Source organism: Bombina bombina, chromosome 6 (genome assembly GCF_027579735.1).
Source record: "Bombina bombina isolate aBomBom1 chromosome 6, aBomBom1.pri, whole genome shotgun sequence".
Lineage (NCBI taxonomy): Eukaryota > Metazoa > Chordata > Amphibia > Anura > Bombinatoridae > Bombina > Bombina bombina.
This window is the reverse complement of record NC_069504.1, coordinates 741,710,602-741,726,597: the sequence shown is the minus strand read 5'-3', so window position 1 is coordinate 741,726,597 and position 15,996 is coordinate 741,710,602. Positions and strand designations below refer to the sequence as shown.

Sequence of the window (15,996 nt, the reverse complement as noted above, 5' to 3'; positions counted from 1 at the left end):
CGTCTTGTATCCAAGCTTGATAAAATTGAGAAAGTTTGCCCTCCACCTGATCCGTTCCCGGATCGGGGGAAAACCCTTCATGCTGATTTAGACTCAGCTGCGGGTTTCCTTGATTGCTATTATTTGTTCCAAGAATGACTGGGTTTCCTAGAATACTTGGACTGTTCCTGCTTGGAAGAAGAAGGGGAAGACTTCCCTCTGAAGTTACAAAAGGAACAAAAATTACTCTGACGCCCTTTCGGTCTATTCTTCTTGTCTTACCCTTGTAAGGAATCGCCAAAAGCTAAGCCTTGAAGAAACATCGTCTGACCAAGATTTCAGCCACAATGCTCTGTGTGCTAACACAGCAAAACTGGATATTTTGGCTCCCAATTTAATAAACTGAATAGAAGAATTGGAAATAAAGGAATTGGCTAGCTTAAGAGCCTTAACCCTGTCTTGGATCTCCTCTAAGAAAGTCTCCACCTGAAGAGACACAGACAAGGCGTCAAACCAATATGCTGCTGCACTGGTAACAGTGGCAATACACACTGCAGGTTGCCATTGAAGACCTTGATGAACATACATTTTCTTCAAATAAGCCTCCAGCATTTTTTTCCATTGGATCCTTAAAGGAGCAGCTATCCTCAATAGGAATAGTAGTTTTCTTAGCCAGAGTAGAAATGGCCCCTTCTACTTTAGGCACCGTTTGCCATGACTCCTTATTAGTCAGCAACAGGAAACATCTTTTTAAAGAGACAGGAGACGGGGAAGAAGGAATCCCCGACTTCTCCCATTCCTGTGCTATAATCTCCGTGGCACAGTCTGGCACAGGAAACACCTCCACAGAGGAACATCAAAGTATGTATTAAGTTTGCTAGATTTCCTAGGGTTGACAGCGACAGGAGTATCCGAGTCGTCTAAAGTAGCCAAAACCTCCTTTAACCATACACAAAGATGATACAACTTCAGCATCAGATGAAGGAATTATACTGTTCGAATCTGAGATTTCACCCTCAGAGGCTACCAACGTATCCTCATCAGACTTATGAGAAGGAGCAACTAGGGTAGCTGACGCTGGAACAGAAACCTTACTATCTGAATCTTTACACTTCCTCTTGCGTTTTCCCTGTAGCATGGGAATGGCAGCTAATGCCGCAGCGGATACCTTGCTTGCAAATAAACTCCTCCAGGAGATTGAGAGGAACCGCAGGGCACTGTATGTGATGCCATAGGGGCTAGGGACGGTTGAGGAGAAAGCTGTGGAAGAGCCTGGAAAGCATCATCCTGAGAGACATTAGGCTCAGCAAAAAAAAAAAAAAATTCTTTACATTTTCACGTTCTCTCATGAGGAACAAAAAATTGCATAGGAGGGGAAACTTGGGCCTCTAGACACAGTAGGCACAAATACATAAGAACAGTCAGACATGTCAGACATAGCCCCACAAAACAATTTAAATAAACTGTAAATTGAAAAATGTAAATTGAAAACATGTGAACTGTCACTTTAAGACAAGCGATATTAAATAAAATGCTTGGTACTTAAATTTTTTCCCCCTCAGAGCGACAAATATATCTGATATATTTTAGGGCTAAACCTCACAATGTCACCTCCACACCTCAGCTAAACTGAGGTGCTTACCTGCCATTTTCGATGTGACCCCATAAACATTGGATTTTTATTTTTGTCACTTTTAAACATTTGGCACACTCCTAAATAACTTCTAATCTTCACTGAGGCTCACAGAGCAAGCAACAAGGGGTTAAGTGTTAGGGCATCACACTGGGGCACACAGAGGAATGCAGATCATATTAGCAGTGCTCTGTAACGGATTGCAGCCCAGATAATCACAGTTCTTCTGTCAGTGTGTGAACCGCTCCTACATGCTGTAACATGGGCTCCCTGTCTGGCCGTGACTTTATTGAAAAAAGCAGCTCCTTGTGCAGCACTCAGAGGAAGAGGAGGTGACAACTGCTAGTATTGTTTGTTTACAAATTAGACCGTTTATACCGCTCTGAGTCCTGCACAAGGAGCTGCTATTTTCAATAAAGTCACGGCCAGATAGGGAACCATAAGGGTAAATATATGTATGAGCCATTCACACACTCGCTGTATGTGTCTCTATAAGCAAGTGTCATAATATTGAGATCAGCTGGCTCTAACCATCTCATCGGCATTGATTGTGCTCCTGCGCTGCTGTTAGATATTATGTGAGCTAAAGGGGGTACGTTTTGAAAATACAGGGAGTGCAGAATTGTTAGGCAAGTTGTATTTTTGAGGATTAATTTTATTATTGAACAACAACCATGTTCTCAATGAACCCAAAAAACTCATTAATATCAAAGCTGAAAAACATAATTTATGCTTACCTGATAAATTCCTTTCTTCTGTTGTGTGATCAGTCCACGGGTCATCATTACTTCTGGGATATAACTCCTCCCCAACAGGAAATGCAAGAGGATTCACCCAGCAGAGCTGCATATAGCTCCTCCCCTCTACGTCACTCCCAGTCATTCGACCAAGAATCAACGAAAAAGGAGAAACCAAGGGTGAAGTGGTGACTGGAGTATAATTTAAAAAATATTTACCTGCCTTAAAAAACAGGGCGGGCCGTGGACTGATCACACAACAGAAGAAAGGAATTTATCAGGTAAGCATAAATTATGTTTTCTTCTGTTATGTGTGATCAGTCCACGGGTCATCATTACTTCTGGGATACCAATACCAAAGCAAAAGTACACGGATGACGGGAGGGATAGGCAGGCTCACTATACAGAAGGAACCACTGCCTGAAGAACCTTTCTCCCAAAAATAGCCTCCGAAGAAGCAAAAGTGTCAAATTTGTAAAATTTGGAAAAAGTATGAAGCGAAGACCAAGTTGCAGCCTTGCAAATCTGTTCAACAGAGGCCTCATTCTTAAAGGCCCAAGTGGAAGCCACAGCTCTAGTAGAATGAGCTGTAATTCTTTCAGGAGGCTGCTGTCCAGCAGTCTCATAGGCTAAACGAATTATGCTACGAAGCCAGAAGGAGAGAGAGGTAGCCGAAGCCTTATGACCTCTCCTCTGACCAGAGTACACGACAAACAGGGAAGAAGTTTGTCGAAAATCCTTAGTTGCCTGCAAGTAGAACTTGAGGGCACGAACTACATCCAGATTGTGTAGAAGACGTTCCTTCTTTGAAGAAGGATTCGGGCACAGGGAAGGAACCACGATCTCTTGATTGATGTTCCTGTTAGTGACTACCTTAGGTAAGAACCCAGGTTTAGTACGCAGAACTACCTTATCTGAATGAAAAATCAAATAAGGAGAATCACAATGTAAAGCTGATAACTCAGAGACTCTCCGAGCCGAAGAAATAGCCATTAAAAATAACACTTTCCAAGATAACAACTTTATATCAATGGAATGAAGGGGTTCAAACGGAACTCCTTGTAGAACGTTAAGAACAAGGTTTAAACTCCATGGAGGAGCAACAGTTTTAAACACAGGCTTGATTCTAGCTAAAGCCTGACAAAAGGCCTGGACGTCTGGATTTTCTGACAGACGCTTGTGCAACAAGATGGACAGAGCTGAGATCTGTCCCTTTAATGAACTAGCCGATAAACCCTTTTCTAAACCTTCTTGTAGAAAGGACAATATCCTAGGAATCCTAACCTTACTCCAGGAGAAACCCTTGGATTCGCACCAGTATAGGTATTTACGCCATATCTTATGGTAAATCCTTCTGGTAACAGGCTTCCTAGCCTGTATCAGGGTATCAATAACCGACTCAGAAAAACCACGTTTTGATAAAATCAAGCGTTCAATTTCCAAGCAGTCAGCTTCAGAGAAGTTAGATTTTGATGTTTGAATGGACCCTGTATCAGAAGGTCCTGTCTTAGAGGTAGAGACCAAGGCGGACAGGATGACATGTCCACTAGATCTGCATACCAAGTCCTGCGTGGCCATGCAGGCGCTATTAGAACCACTGATGCTCTCTCCTGTTTGATTTTGGCAATCAATCGAGGAAGCAGCGGGAAGGGTGGAAACACATAAGCCATCCCGAAGTTCCAAGGTGCTGTCAAAGCATCTATCAGAACCGCTCCCGGATCCCTGGATCTGGACCCGTAGCGAGGAAGTTTGGCGTTCTGGCGAGACGCCATGAGATCTATCTCTGGTTTGCCCCAACGTCGAAGTATTTGGGCAAAGACTTCCGGATGAAGTTCCCACTCCCCCGGATGAAAAGTCTGGCGACTCAAGAAATCCGCCTCCCAGTTCTCCACTCCCGGGATGTGGATTGCTGACAGGTGGCAAGAGTGAGACTCTGCCCAGCGAATTATCTTTGATACTTCCATCATTGCTAGGGAGCTTCTTGTCCCTCCTTGATGGTTGATGTAAGCTACAGTCGTGATGTTGTCCGACTGAAACCTGATGAACCCCCGAGTTTTTAACTGGGGCCAAGCCAGAAGGGTATTGAGAACTGCTCTCAATTCCAGAATGTTTATTGGTAGGAGACTTTCCTCCTGATTCCATTGTCCCTGAGCCTTCAGGGAATTCCAGACAGCGCCCCAACCTAGTAGGCTGGCGTCTGTTGTTACAATTGTCCAGTCCGGCCTGCTGAATGGCATCCCCCTGGACAGATGTGGCCGAGAAAGCCACCATAGAAGAGAGTTTCTGGTCTCTTGATCCAGATTCAGAGTAGGGGACAAGTCTGAGTAATCCCCATTCCACTGACTCAGCATGCACAATTGCAGCGGTCTGAGATGTAGACGTGCAAAGGGTACTATGTCCATTGCTGCTACCATTAAGCCGATCACCTCCATGCATTGAGCTACTGACGGGAGTTGAATGGAATGAAGGACACGGCATGCATTTAGAAGTTTTGTTAATCTGTCTTCTGTCAGATAAATCTTCATTTCTACAGAATCTATAAGAGTCCCCAAGAATGGAACTCTTGTGAGAGGAAAGAGAGAACTCTTCTTTTCGTTCACTTTCCATCCATGCGACCTTAGAAATGCCAGGACTAACTCTGTATGATACTTGGCAGTTTGAAAGCTTGAAGCTTGTATCAGAATGTCGTCTAGGTACGGAGCTACCGAAATTCCTCGCGGTCTTAGTACCGCCAGAAGGGCACCCAGAACCTTTGTGAAGATTCTTGGAGCCGTAGCCAATCCGAATGGAAGAGCTACAAACTGGTAATGCTTGTCTAAGAAGGCAAACCTTAGATACCGGTAATGATCTTTGTGAATCGGTATGTGAAGGTAAGCATCCTTTAAATCCACTGTGGTCATGTACTGACCCTTTTGGATCATGGGTAAGATTGTCCGAATAGTTTCCATTTTGAACGATGGAACTCTTAGGAATTTGTTTAGGATCTTTAAATCCAAGATTGGCCTGAAAGTTCCCTCTTTTTTGGGAACCACAAACAGGTTTGAGTAAAACCCTTGTCCTTGTTCCGACCGCGGAACCGGATGGATCACTCCCATTAATAGCAGATCTTGTACACAGCGTAGAAACGCTTCTTTCTTTATCTGGTTTGTTGACAACCTTGATAGATGAAATCTCCCTTTTGGGGGAGAGAATTTGAAGTCTAGAAGGTATCCCTGAGATATGATCTCTAGCGCCCAGGGATCCTGAACATCTCTTGCCCAAGCCTGGGCGAAGAGAGAGAGTCTGCCCCCCACTAGATCCGGTCCCGGATCGGGGGCCCTCGATTCATGCTGTCTTAGGGGCAGCAGCAGGTTTCCTGGCCTGCTTGCCCTTGTTCCAGGACTGGTTAGGTTTCCAGCCTTGTCTGTAACGAGCAACGGCTCCTTCCTGTTTTGGTGCAGTGGAAGTTAGTGCTGCTCCTGCTTTGAAATTCCGAAAGGGACGAAAATTAGACTGTCTAGCCTTAGCTTTGGCTTTGTCTTGAGGCAGGGCGTGGCCCTTACCTCCTGTAATGTCAGCGATAATTTCTTTCAAACCGGGCCCAAATAAAGTTTGCCCTTTGAAAGGTATATTAAGTAATTTGGACTTAGAAGTTACATCAGCTGACCAGGATTTTAGCCACAGCGCCCTACGTGCCTGAATGGCGAATCCTGAATTCTTAGCCGTAAGTTTGGTTAAATGTACTACGGCCTCCGAAATGAATGAATTAGCTAGTTTAAGGACTCTAAGTCTGTCCGTAATGTCGTCCAGCGTAGCTGAACTAAGGTTCTCTTCCAGAGACTCCATCCAAAATGCTGCCGCAGCCGTAATCGGCGCGATGCATGCAAGGGGTTGCAATATAAAACCTTGTTGAACAAACATTTTCTTAAGGTAACCCTCTAATTTTTTATCCATTGGATCTGAAAAAGCACAGCTATCCTCCACCGGGATAGTGGTACGCTTAGCTAAAGTAGAAACTGCTCCCTCCACCTTAGGGACCGTTTGCCATAAGTCCCGTGTGGTGGCGTCTATTGGAAACATCTTTCTAAATATTGGAGGGGGTGAGAACGGCACACCGGGTCTATCCCACTCCTTAGTAACAATTTCAGTTAGTCTCTTAGGTATAGGAAAAACGTCAGTACTCGCCGGTACCGCAAAGTATTTATCCAACCTACACAATTTCTCTGGTATTGCAACAGTGTTACAATCATTAAGAGCCGCTAAAACCTCCCCTAGTAATACACGGAGGTTCTCCAACTTAAATTTAAAATTTGAAATATCTGAATCCAATCTGTTTGGATCAGAACCGTCACCCACAGAATGAAGCTCTCCGTCCTCATGCTCTGCAAGCTGTGACGCAGTATCAGACATGGCTCTAGTATTATCAGCGCACTCTGTTCTCACCCCAGAGTGATCACGCTTGCCCCTTAGTTCTGGTAATTTAGCCAAAACTTCAGTCATAACAGTAGCCATATCTTGTAATGTTATCTGTAATGGCCGCCCAGATGTACTAGGCGTCACAACATCACGCACCTCCCGGGCGGGAGATGCAGGTACTGACACGTGAGGCGAGTTAGTCGGCATAACTCTCCCCTCGCTGTTTGGTGAAATTTGTTCAATTTGTACAGATTGGCTTTTATTTAAAGTAGCATCAATACAGTTAGTACATAAATTTCTATTGGGCTCCACCTTGGCATTGGAACAAATGACACAGGTATCTTCCTCTGAATCAGACATGTTTAACACACTAGCAAATAAACTTGCAACTTGGTTACAATCTTATTTAACAAAAACGTACTGTGCCTCAAAGAAGCACTAAACGATTAAAAGACAGTTGAAATAATGAACTGAAAAACTGTTATAGCATCAATCCTTGAAAACAACACAACTTTAGCAAAGGTTTGTTCCCATTAGTAAAGTAACAATAATTAAATTTGAAACGTAAAAATTACAGAGCAACGTTTTTAATCACAGTCAATATATAAGTCTCACAGCTCTGCTGAGAGAATCTACCTCCCTTCAAAGAAGTTTGAAGACCCCTGAGTTCTGTTAGAGATGACCGGATCATGCAGGAAATACAAGAGTAACTGACTGGAAATTTTTGATGCGTAGCAAAGAGCGCCAAAAAAACGGCCCCTCCCCCTCACACACAGCAGTGAGAGAGAAACGAAACTGTCACAATTAAAACAAGCAACTGCCAAGTGGAAAAATAATGCCCAAACATTTATTCACTCAGTACCTCAGAAAATGCAAACGATTCTACATTCCAGCAAAAACGTTTAACATAATAAATACCTATTAAAAGGTTTACTGTACTTTTTACAGAGTAATTCCAGTGAAGTACCATCCCCAGAATACTGAAGTGTAGAGTATACATACATGTCATTATAACGGTATGGCAGGATTTTCTCATCAATTCCATTCAGAAAATAAAAACTGCTACATACCTCAATGCAGATTCATCTGCCCGCTGTCCCCTGATCTGAAGCTTTTACCTCCCTCAGATGGCCGAGAAACAGCAATATGATCTTAACTACTCCGGTTAAAATCATAGTAAAAACTCTGGTAGATTCTTCTTCAAACTCTGCCAGAGAGGTAATAACACGCTCCGGTGCTATTATAAAATAACAAACTTTGATTGAAGTTATAAAAACTAAGTATAATCACCATAGTCCTCTCACACATCCTATCTAGTCGTTGGGTGCAAGAGAATGACTGGGAGTGACGTAGAGGGGAGGAGCTATATGCAGCTCTGCTGGGTGAATCCTCTTGCATTTCCTGTTGGGGAGGAGTTATATCCCAGAAGTAATGATGACCCGTGGACTGATCACACATAACAGAAGAAAGCTGAATAGTTTTGGAAGTAGTTTTTAGTTTGTTTTTAGTTATAGTTATTTTAGGGGGATATCTGTGTGTGCAGGTGACTATTACGGTGACTATTACTGTGCATAATTATTAAGCAACTTAACAAAAAACAAATATATACCCATTTCAATTATTTATTTTTACCAGTGAAACCAATATAACATCTCAACATTCACAAATATACATTTCTGACATTCAAAAACAAAACAAAAACAAATCAGTGACCAATATAGTCACCTTTCTTTGCAAGGACACTCAAAAGCCTACCATCCATGGATTCTGTCAGTGTTTTGATCTGTTCACCATCAACATTGCGTGCAGCAGCAACCACAGCCTCCCAGACACTGTTCAGAGAGGTGTACTGTTTTCCCTCCTTGTAAATCTCACATTTGATGATGGACCACAGGTTCTCAATGGGGTTCAGATCAGGTGAACAAGGAGGCCATGTCATTAGATTTTCTTCTTTTATACCCTTTCTTGCCAGCCACGCTGTGGAGTACTTGGACGCGTGTGATGGAGCATTGTCCTGCATGAAAATCATGTTTTTCTTGAAGGATGCAGACTTCTTCCTGTACCACTGCTTGAAGAAGGTGTCTTCCAGAAACTGGCAGTAGGACTGGGAGTTAAGCTTGACTCCATCCTCAACCCGAAAAGGCCCCACAAGCTCATCTTTGATGATACCAGCCCAAACCAGTACTCCACCTCCACCTTGCTGTCGTCTGAGTCGGACTGGAGCTCTCTGTCCTTTACCAATCCAGCCACGGGCCCATCCATCTGGCCCATCAAGACTCACTCTCATTTCATCAGTCCATAAAACCTTAGAAAAATCAGTCTTGAGATATTTCTTGGCCCAGTCTTGACGTTTCAGCTTGTGTGTCTTGTTCAGTGGTGGTCGTCTTTCAGCCTTTCTTACCTTGGCCATGTCTCTGAGTATTGCACACCTTGTGCTTTTGGGCACTCCAGTGATGTTGCAGCTCTGAAATATGGCCAAACTGGTGGCAAGTGGCATCTTGGCAGCTGCACGCTTGACTTTTCTCAGTTCATGGGCAGTTATTTTGCGCCTTGGTTTTTCCACACGCTTCTTGCGACCCTGTTGACTATTTTGAATGAAACGCTTGATTGTTCGATGATCACGCTTCAGAAGCTTTGCAATTTTAAGAGTGCTGCATCCCTCTGCAAGATATCTCACTATTTTTGACTTTTCTGAGCCTGTCAAGTCCTTCTTTTGACCCATTTTGCCAAAGGAAAGGAAGTCGCCTAATAATTATGCACACCTGATATAGGGTGTTGATGTCATTAGACCACACCCCTTCTCATTACAGAGATGCACATCACCTAATATGCTTAATTGGTAGTAGGCTTTCGAGCCTATACAGCTTGGAGTAAGACAACATGCATAAAGAGGATGATGTGGTCAAAATACTCATTTGCCTAATAATTCTGCACTCCCTGTACATAAATATTTGTATGATTTTTACTTAAAACATTTTTATTCAGCTGAACTTTGCTGCTGTTATACTTTGAGGTTTTCCAGCGTTTTCTGTATTGGTAATAAGTGAAAGTGAAACAGCAGCAAAGTTCAGCTGAATAAAAAAAATGAAGTTAGAAAAAGCATACAAATATTTATGTATTTTCAAAACGTTCACTTGAGGCAGAGCTGCAGCAGAGGTGAGAGAGGGAACTTGCAGTGTCCGGTGAATTATACAGTGTTATGGTATGCTGCGCAGCCAGGAAATCACAAGTCTACCACTCCACTGAAGTCTCAAACACTGCACGGACTAGAAGGAAGGAGCTGAGCAGCGTGAGACACGTTGAGAAATGGCAAAAAAAAATTACCTGTCAGATTAATAAATAAAAAAACTAACGGTCTGCTAAAATAAGGGGGAAAGAAACTATAACGTCTACTTAAGAAAAAAAAAAAAAAGCTTTAACGGTCTGCTTGCCCGCCGCAGGGCTAAATGTTACAAAAAACTACATGCCCTGCACCTCGGGCGATATGAATTGCACATCCCTGAAACAATAAAGACTATTATGTCCTTAAAGTGATGGTAAAGTTAACTAATTCAATCAAGCACCACATTGTTGAGGCAAAATAAATAAGTTTCATTCATAATTTTTTTTACATTTTTAGTAAAAATCAAGTTTTACCCCTTAGAATTCATTTTCGTAACTTCTTCTAATTCAACCCGTTTTTCCTTTTTTTTTTTTTTTTTTTTTTTAAGGTCTTGATCACGTTCTTTGAGGGACCAATTGAAATTTCGTCCGTTAGGCGGCCGTAGTTCCGCGTCATCCGCCCCTTTACTCACTGTGCATGCTCTTTTCAATTAATTTACATCATGATTACAATGGTGCGCTCCAATGCGCATTGGGAAATAATGTTAAGGGATTAGCGCATGCACAGTGGTTCTCAAAATTGCCGATTGGCAAATGCGCATTTTAGACTGCCGGTGAACGCACATTTTGGGGCAAAGTGACGTGACAAGAAGATGGATGTAGGAATTGGGAGGAGTTATTAGCTAAGCGGTAGGGAGTTTTAAATATTTTTTGTAGCAAAAACATAGAAGTAATAAAAAAAACTTAGCGACTAGATTAGGCTCATAAGGATGAATGCTAGGTTGTCTTTAAGATTGTAAAACTTTACCTTCACTTTAATGAAAAATACAGAGCCATATTAAAACATGTTAACTCCTTCATAACCAAATGAAGGATTAACCAATAAGTCTCTAAATCCCATACATAAATTGTGCCTGCATATTTCCAAATCTAGACTCCCACACCAAGGATCTGTTTGTCCCCATAAATTTGAAAGTAATCCTTAAAGTGTTAGTCTCCATCCTAGAAGACATAAAAGCACTTACCTGCAATCTCGCCTTCCAGCAGTCAGACGGCTCACACATTGTGAAAGGACGCCGCTCCTTACAGGGGCTTGTGAAAAAAGAAAGAACAGAGTAAACATACTCTGGCTTTCTGTACTAGGGCACTAAATATGTTAGGAACTTGTAAGGTGGGCCTTGCTGCTTTTACAGAACTGCTTTAAAACCACCACTACTCTAGTGAAGAGATTGACGTGGAATACAGCTATACCCAAAATCTTGCTTGTAGCGAAAGAAATCCCAATTTTTCTTCAGACACCAAAACTTCACCTCCTCCATGAACAGAGGTAAAGAGAATGACTGGGTTTTGTGGGAAGGGGAGTGATACTTAAAGGGACACTGAACCCAATTTTTCTTTTTTTCTTTTGTGATTCAGATAGAGCATGCAATTTTAAGCACCTTTCTAATTTACTCCTATTATGAATTTTTCTTCGTTCTCTTGCTATCTTAAATAAAAGCCATCTAAGCTTTTTTGGGTTAAGAACTCTGGACAGCACTTTTTGATTGGTGGATGGATTTTTTCCACCAATCAGCAAGGACAACCCAGGTTGTTCACCAAAATGGGCCGGCATCTAAACTTAGATTCTTGCATTTCAAATAAAGATACCAAGAGAATAAAGAAAATTTGATAATAGGAGTAAATTAGAAAGTTGCTTAAAAATTCATGCTCTGAATCACAAAAGAAAAATGTTGGGTTCAGTGTCCCTTTAACAGCTTGGCTGTGGTGCTCTTTGCCTCCTCCTCCTGGCCAGGAGTGATATTCTCAACAGTAATTGACGCCATGGACTCCCCATATCTTAGGAAAGAAAACAGTGTTAAACTCATATCTGTAAGGCAAGTAGATCACTAACACAGCACCTCTGGCCGCACACGGCACAGCACTTTCTCCAATGAGGCGACGTTTTCACATCTAGACCAATGGCCGTGCTAGGATGTCAGTTGACACATACAGCTATTGGTCTAGAGGTGGAAACGTCACCTCATTGAAGAAAGTGCTGTACCGTGGGCGGCCGGAGGTGCCGAGTTAGCAATCTACTTTCCTTACAGATAGGGTGAGTTTAACATGTACATGTTTTTTTATGAAACGTTGAGAGAAACTGTTTATTTTTAGTGATGGTAAATTCTAGCGTTTATTATATGCTTGGGTTTACCATCATTTTAAGCACCTTTAGGGTGGCATTTTGTTGAGTTCCACTCCATTCTAAAAACAAACAGCGGTTGATAAGACTGGGGGATGTGCGTAGTTTTTGAAGCACATGGTCGCAGGGACGATCATGTGCTTCATTTCCCTTTTTTTTTTTTTTTTTTCCCTTTACGATCGGCACTTGGATGGTTGGTTCTGTCCTGAAGTGGTTAAAATAAAATAAAATAATAAAAATAATGCTAAATCCTACTATTTAATGGGCATTGTAGACAGAACTGAAATTTTAGTATTGATTAGAAGCATTTTTAACGTATACTTCAACAAAAATGCATCTAGTAAAAGTTATATAGTTTTGTGATTTTGCAACAACTATTACTGTGCACATGATATACAGATTTTACTTTATGTCACATGCTCTTTTCAGGTTGCCATATACTTCCTTAAGCAACAATACTTCAAATTCAAAATGAAATGGATTTAATTTCAGTTTCTACCAAAATGTGCTTTTAAAATGTGTGCAACATAATTTTCTACTTCAATATTAACTTTGCTGCATGATCACCTTTCAGCCACAAGATGGCGGTCCTTGACCTCAGAGCGCTCAAACCAAACGTGTGGACATGCCTTTACCATTGCTCTTTGAATTATTCCCAGAAGACCCCCATGGATCTGCCCTACCTGTAGACAAAAAAGAAACATAGAAGTACTAAGCAAAGTTTCAAACACATTCTTACTACAAACACATACACAAAAAAAAAAATGTAACCCACCATTGCATAGTATCCATCACTGGCCAGTATTATAACATCAATTGGAGAAGTATGATTAGCTACGCAGATGCCACCCTTCCTAGGACGATTTTCACTGTAGAAAAATGGCAGTTAAATACTCACAAATTAAAAAGCTCTTCAGAAAACATGCTGATAATAATAATAGTAATAATGAGATTTTTTTTAAGTAACTTGCCACTCTTTATGGATATTTACAAATTTGAATTGGTCACTTACGACACACACATTGGAACTTTTTATATTGCTGCACAGATAAAATGTAATGAGGACACAGCTTTCCTAAAATAAAGGGAGCACGGGTCATGGGCAGAAAACTAAAAATAATTCATGGAGTATCTCATGAGTAGTAAAGTTATTCCAGAAAATGATGCCGGGAGCTATTGAGCCATTATGTCATTTTCTTAGCAAAAGGGAGCTAAACAGATGTATAAAAAGCCGAGTGTCAGTATCTCTAAAAATGTAGGAAACTAAAGTTGCCTGGAAGAGGAGATAATCTACAACAGATGTAGTACTAGTCACTAGGTAGGTATGTGCATTAGGATCCTTCATGAGGATCCGAATGCGGAAGTAAGGAGCCCATCATTCCATTTGGATATTTTCGGAGGATTGATTCCTCTAGAAGATACCCTCTCTAAGCTCTGGATTTGCACAGATCTAAGAATTGGGATCTTTTATAGGAATAAATCCGGCTACGAAAATGTCAGAAGGGAACAAGCAGCTCCTTACGTCCGCATTCGGATCCTCACGAAGGATCAGAATGCACATACCTACTGCTCACTTCATTTGGGCATTATAGAAATATCCTCAGCTTTACCACTGCCAAGCAAAGGTTTGTCCAATGTCCATTTACTAATAAACGAAGCCTCTTATTGCAGAAGGCAACACAATTGCCTGCTGCAATTCTACTATGTAAAAGATGTCTTAAAGGGACAGTAAACACAAGAATTTTTGTTGTTTAAAAAGGTAGATAATCCCTTTATTACCCATTCCCCAATTTTGCATAACCAACACAGTTATAATAATAATCTTTTTACCTCTGATTAGGAGCTTCACGTGCCGGAGCTCAATGTTATCTATATGAAACACATGAACTAATGACCTCTAGTGGTGAAAAACTGTCAAAATGCTTTCCGATTAGAGGCAGTCTTCAAGATCTAAGAAATTAGCACATGAACCTCCTAGATTTAGCTTTCAACGAAGAATACCAAGAGAACAAAGCAAAATTGTTAATAAAAGTAAATTGGAAAGTTGTTTAAAATGACATGCCCTATTTAAATCATGAAAGTTTTTTTTTTTTACTTTACTGTCCCTTTAATGTCTTACTCTGCACTTTGAGGCTTTCTGGTCTTCCAGTGGTAGGTTCGCAAAGGACAGCAGTTGTGAGGTCGTTATAACATTTTTTTGTTCTCAAATATGATACACATGGAATAGCCCAAACTCAGAAGCACTTCTCCACCGCCCCTCTAAGATGCAGCAGGCTAATGTAAAAATAGCCAGCAACATTAAACACTATTGCATTTTTACTGAGGGTTGGTGGGGTGCATTAACGCAAACCCTGTTTCACCCCGAGTTTCACCTAGATGGACTAGTGACTTCTCATATGAAGGACACATGCACCACTGGGGAGACACAAAAAATAGAATCAATTAAAGCTAATTTGTTGAGATTTAACTCTGTTTAAACAGCCAATCAACTGAAAACATTTATAAGGCGAGCTTCCCATCACCACAACAATATACCATACAGAATAAACATTTTTGTTAAAAAAAGCACACAGTATATTTGTCCCTTGGATAAAATAATTCTCTCTTTATACAAACAGCAGAGTATGTTTTTAACTATATCCATTATACTGAGCTACCCCAAGGCAGAACATGAAGTGATCTGAGACGTCATTGCAGAAAATGCATCATGTCTGCAGAAAGAACAGGGCACATGCAGGAACTGTATGCACTTTAACTTTGCAGCACTGCTCCACATTAGACTGTTCTCTTCAAACAGAGCTGTAATCTGGCTGCACTGTGTAAGTGCATTCAGAGCAAAGTGCTGTTTGAAGTGAGCAGTCCATTGATTGTTGACTGGCTCTCAGATTTTTTCAAACCTGCCCCTTAGCCTTTCCCAGTCTGTAAGACATTCGTATGAGCAATGCACCTTTTTTCTGACTACATTTCTATCTTTATACAAACAGCAGAGTATGTTTTTAACTATATCCATTATACCGAGCTAGCTACCTGAAACCTTAAACCTAATACAGAAAATGTACGCGGTCAGACCAGGATAAAATGTAAAATATACAACTAGAAGAGTTGCTAGGTGTCTAGTATATGGAGGCAGGCTCAATAACATGAATGTGTCTAGCACTATATGGCAAAAGTATTTGCAAAAATAAAGCTACAAAGGTTGCAGGATAATTTTCCCCTGAGAAAAGTACAAAAGCAGAAACTGCAGGACATAATGAGAAACCACTGGCTCATTATGAGAGGATAGTGCTTAAAAGGGACATACAACTCAAATAATTGATTTTAGGATTCAGATACAGCAAACAATTTTAAACAACTTTCTTATTTACTTCTATTATCTAATTTGCTTTGTTCTCTGTGTTGAAAAGGATAACTAGGTAGGCTTAGGAGCTAGCTGCATATTGATGCACATTTATGTCTGTTGTAATTGATTTACCGGTGTGTTAAGCTAGCTCACAGTAATGCATTGCTGTTCCTTCAATAAAGGATACCAAGAGAATGAAGCAAAATTGATAACTGAATCAATTGGAAAGTTGTTTAAAAATTGTATGTTATGTCTGTATCATGAAAGAAAAAAATTGTGGGTTTTGTGAATCTTTCATTCACAGCAGTAGTACATGCACCACACAAAGGTTAATATGTCAGTCTTCAACAAATTTAGCTTTACAAACAGCACAACAACTAATTTCTTAACTTTACTACTGCATCTTGAAACA

The 15,996-nt window shown here is 41.0% G+C and overlaps 1 protein-coding gene across 2 annotated transcripts in view; it reads right to left on the bottom strand.

Annotated features, from left to right (window-relative positions):
* GPAT4 (glycerol-3-phosphate acyltransferase 4) overlaps positions 1-15,996 on the bottom strand; it is a 49,971-nt gene that overhangs the window by 15,308 nt on the left and 18,667 nt on the right. For both annotated transcript variants that reach the window (XM_053717989.1, XM_053717990.1), the window contains exons 7-8: positions 13,020-13,113; positions 12,812-12,927 (exon numbers count right to left, since the gene is read on the bottom strand). In XM_053717989.1, the coding sequence (XP_053573964.1) occupies positions 12,812-12,927; positions 13,020-13,113 (210 nt within the window). The remainder of the gene's footprint in view (positions 1-12,811; positions 12,928-13,019; positions 13,114-15,996) is intronic.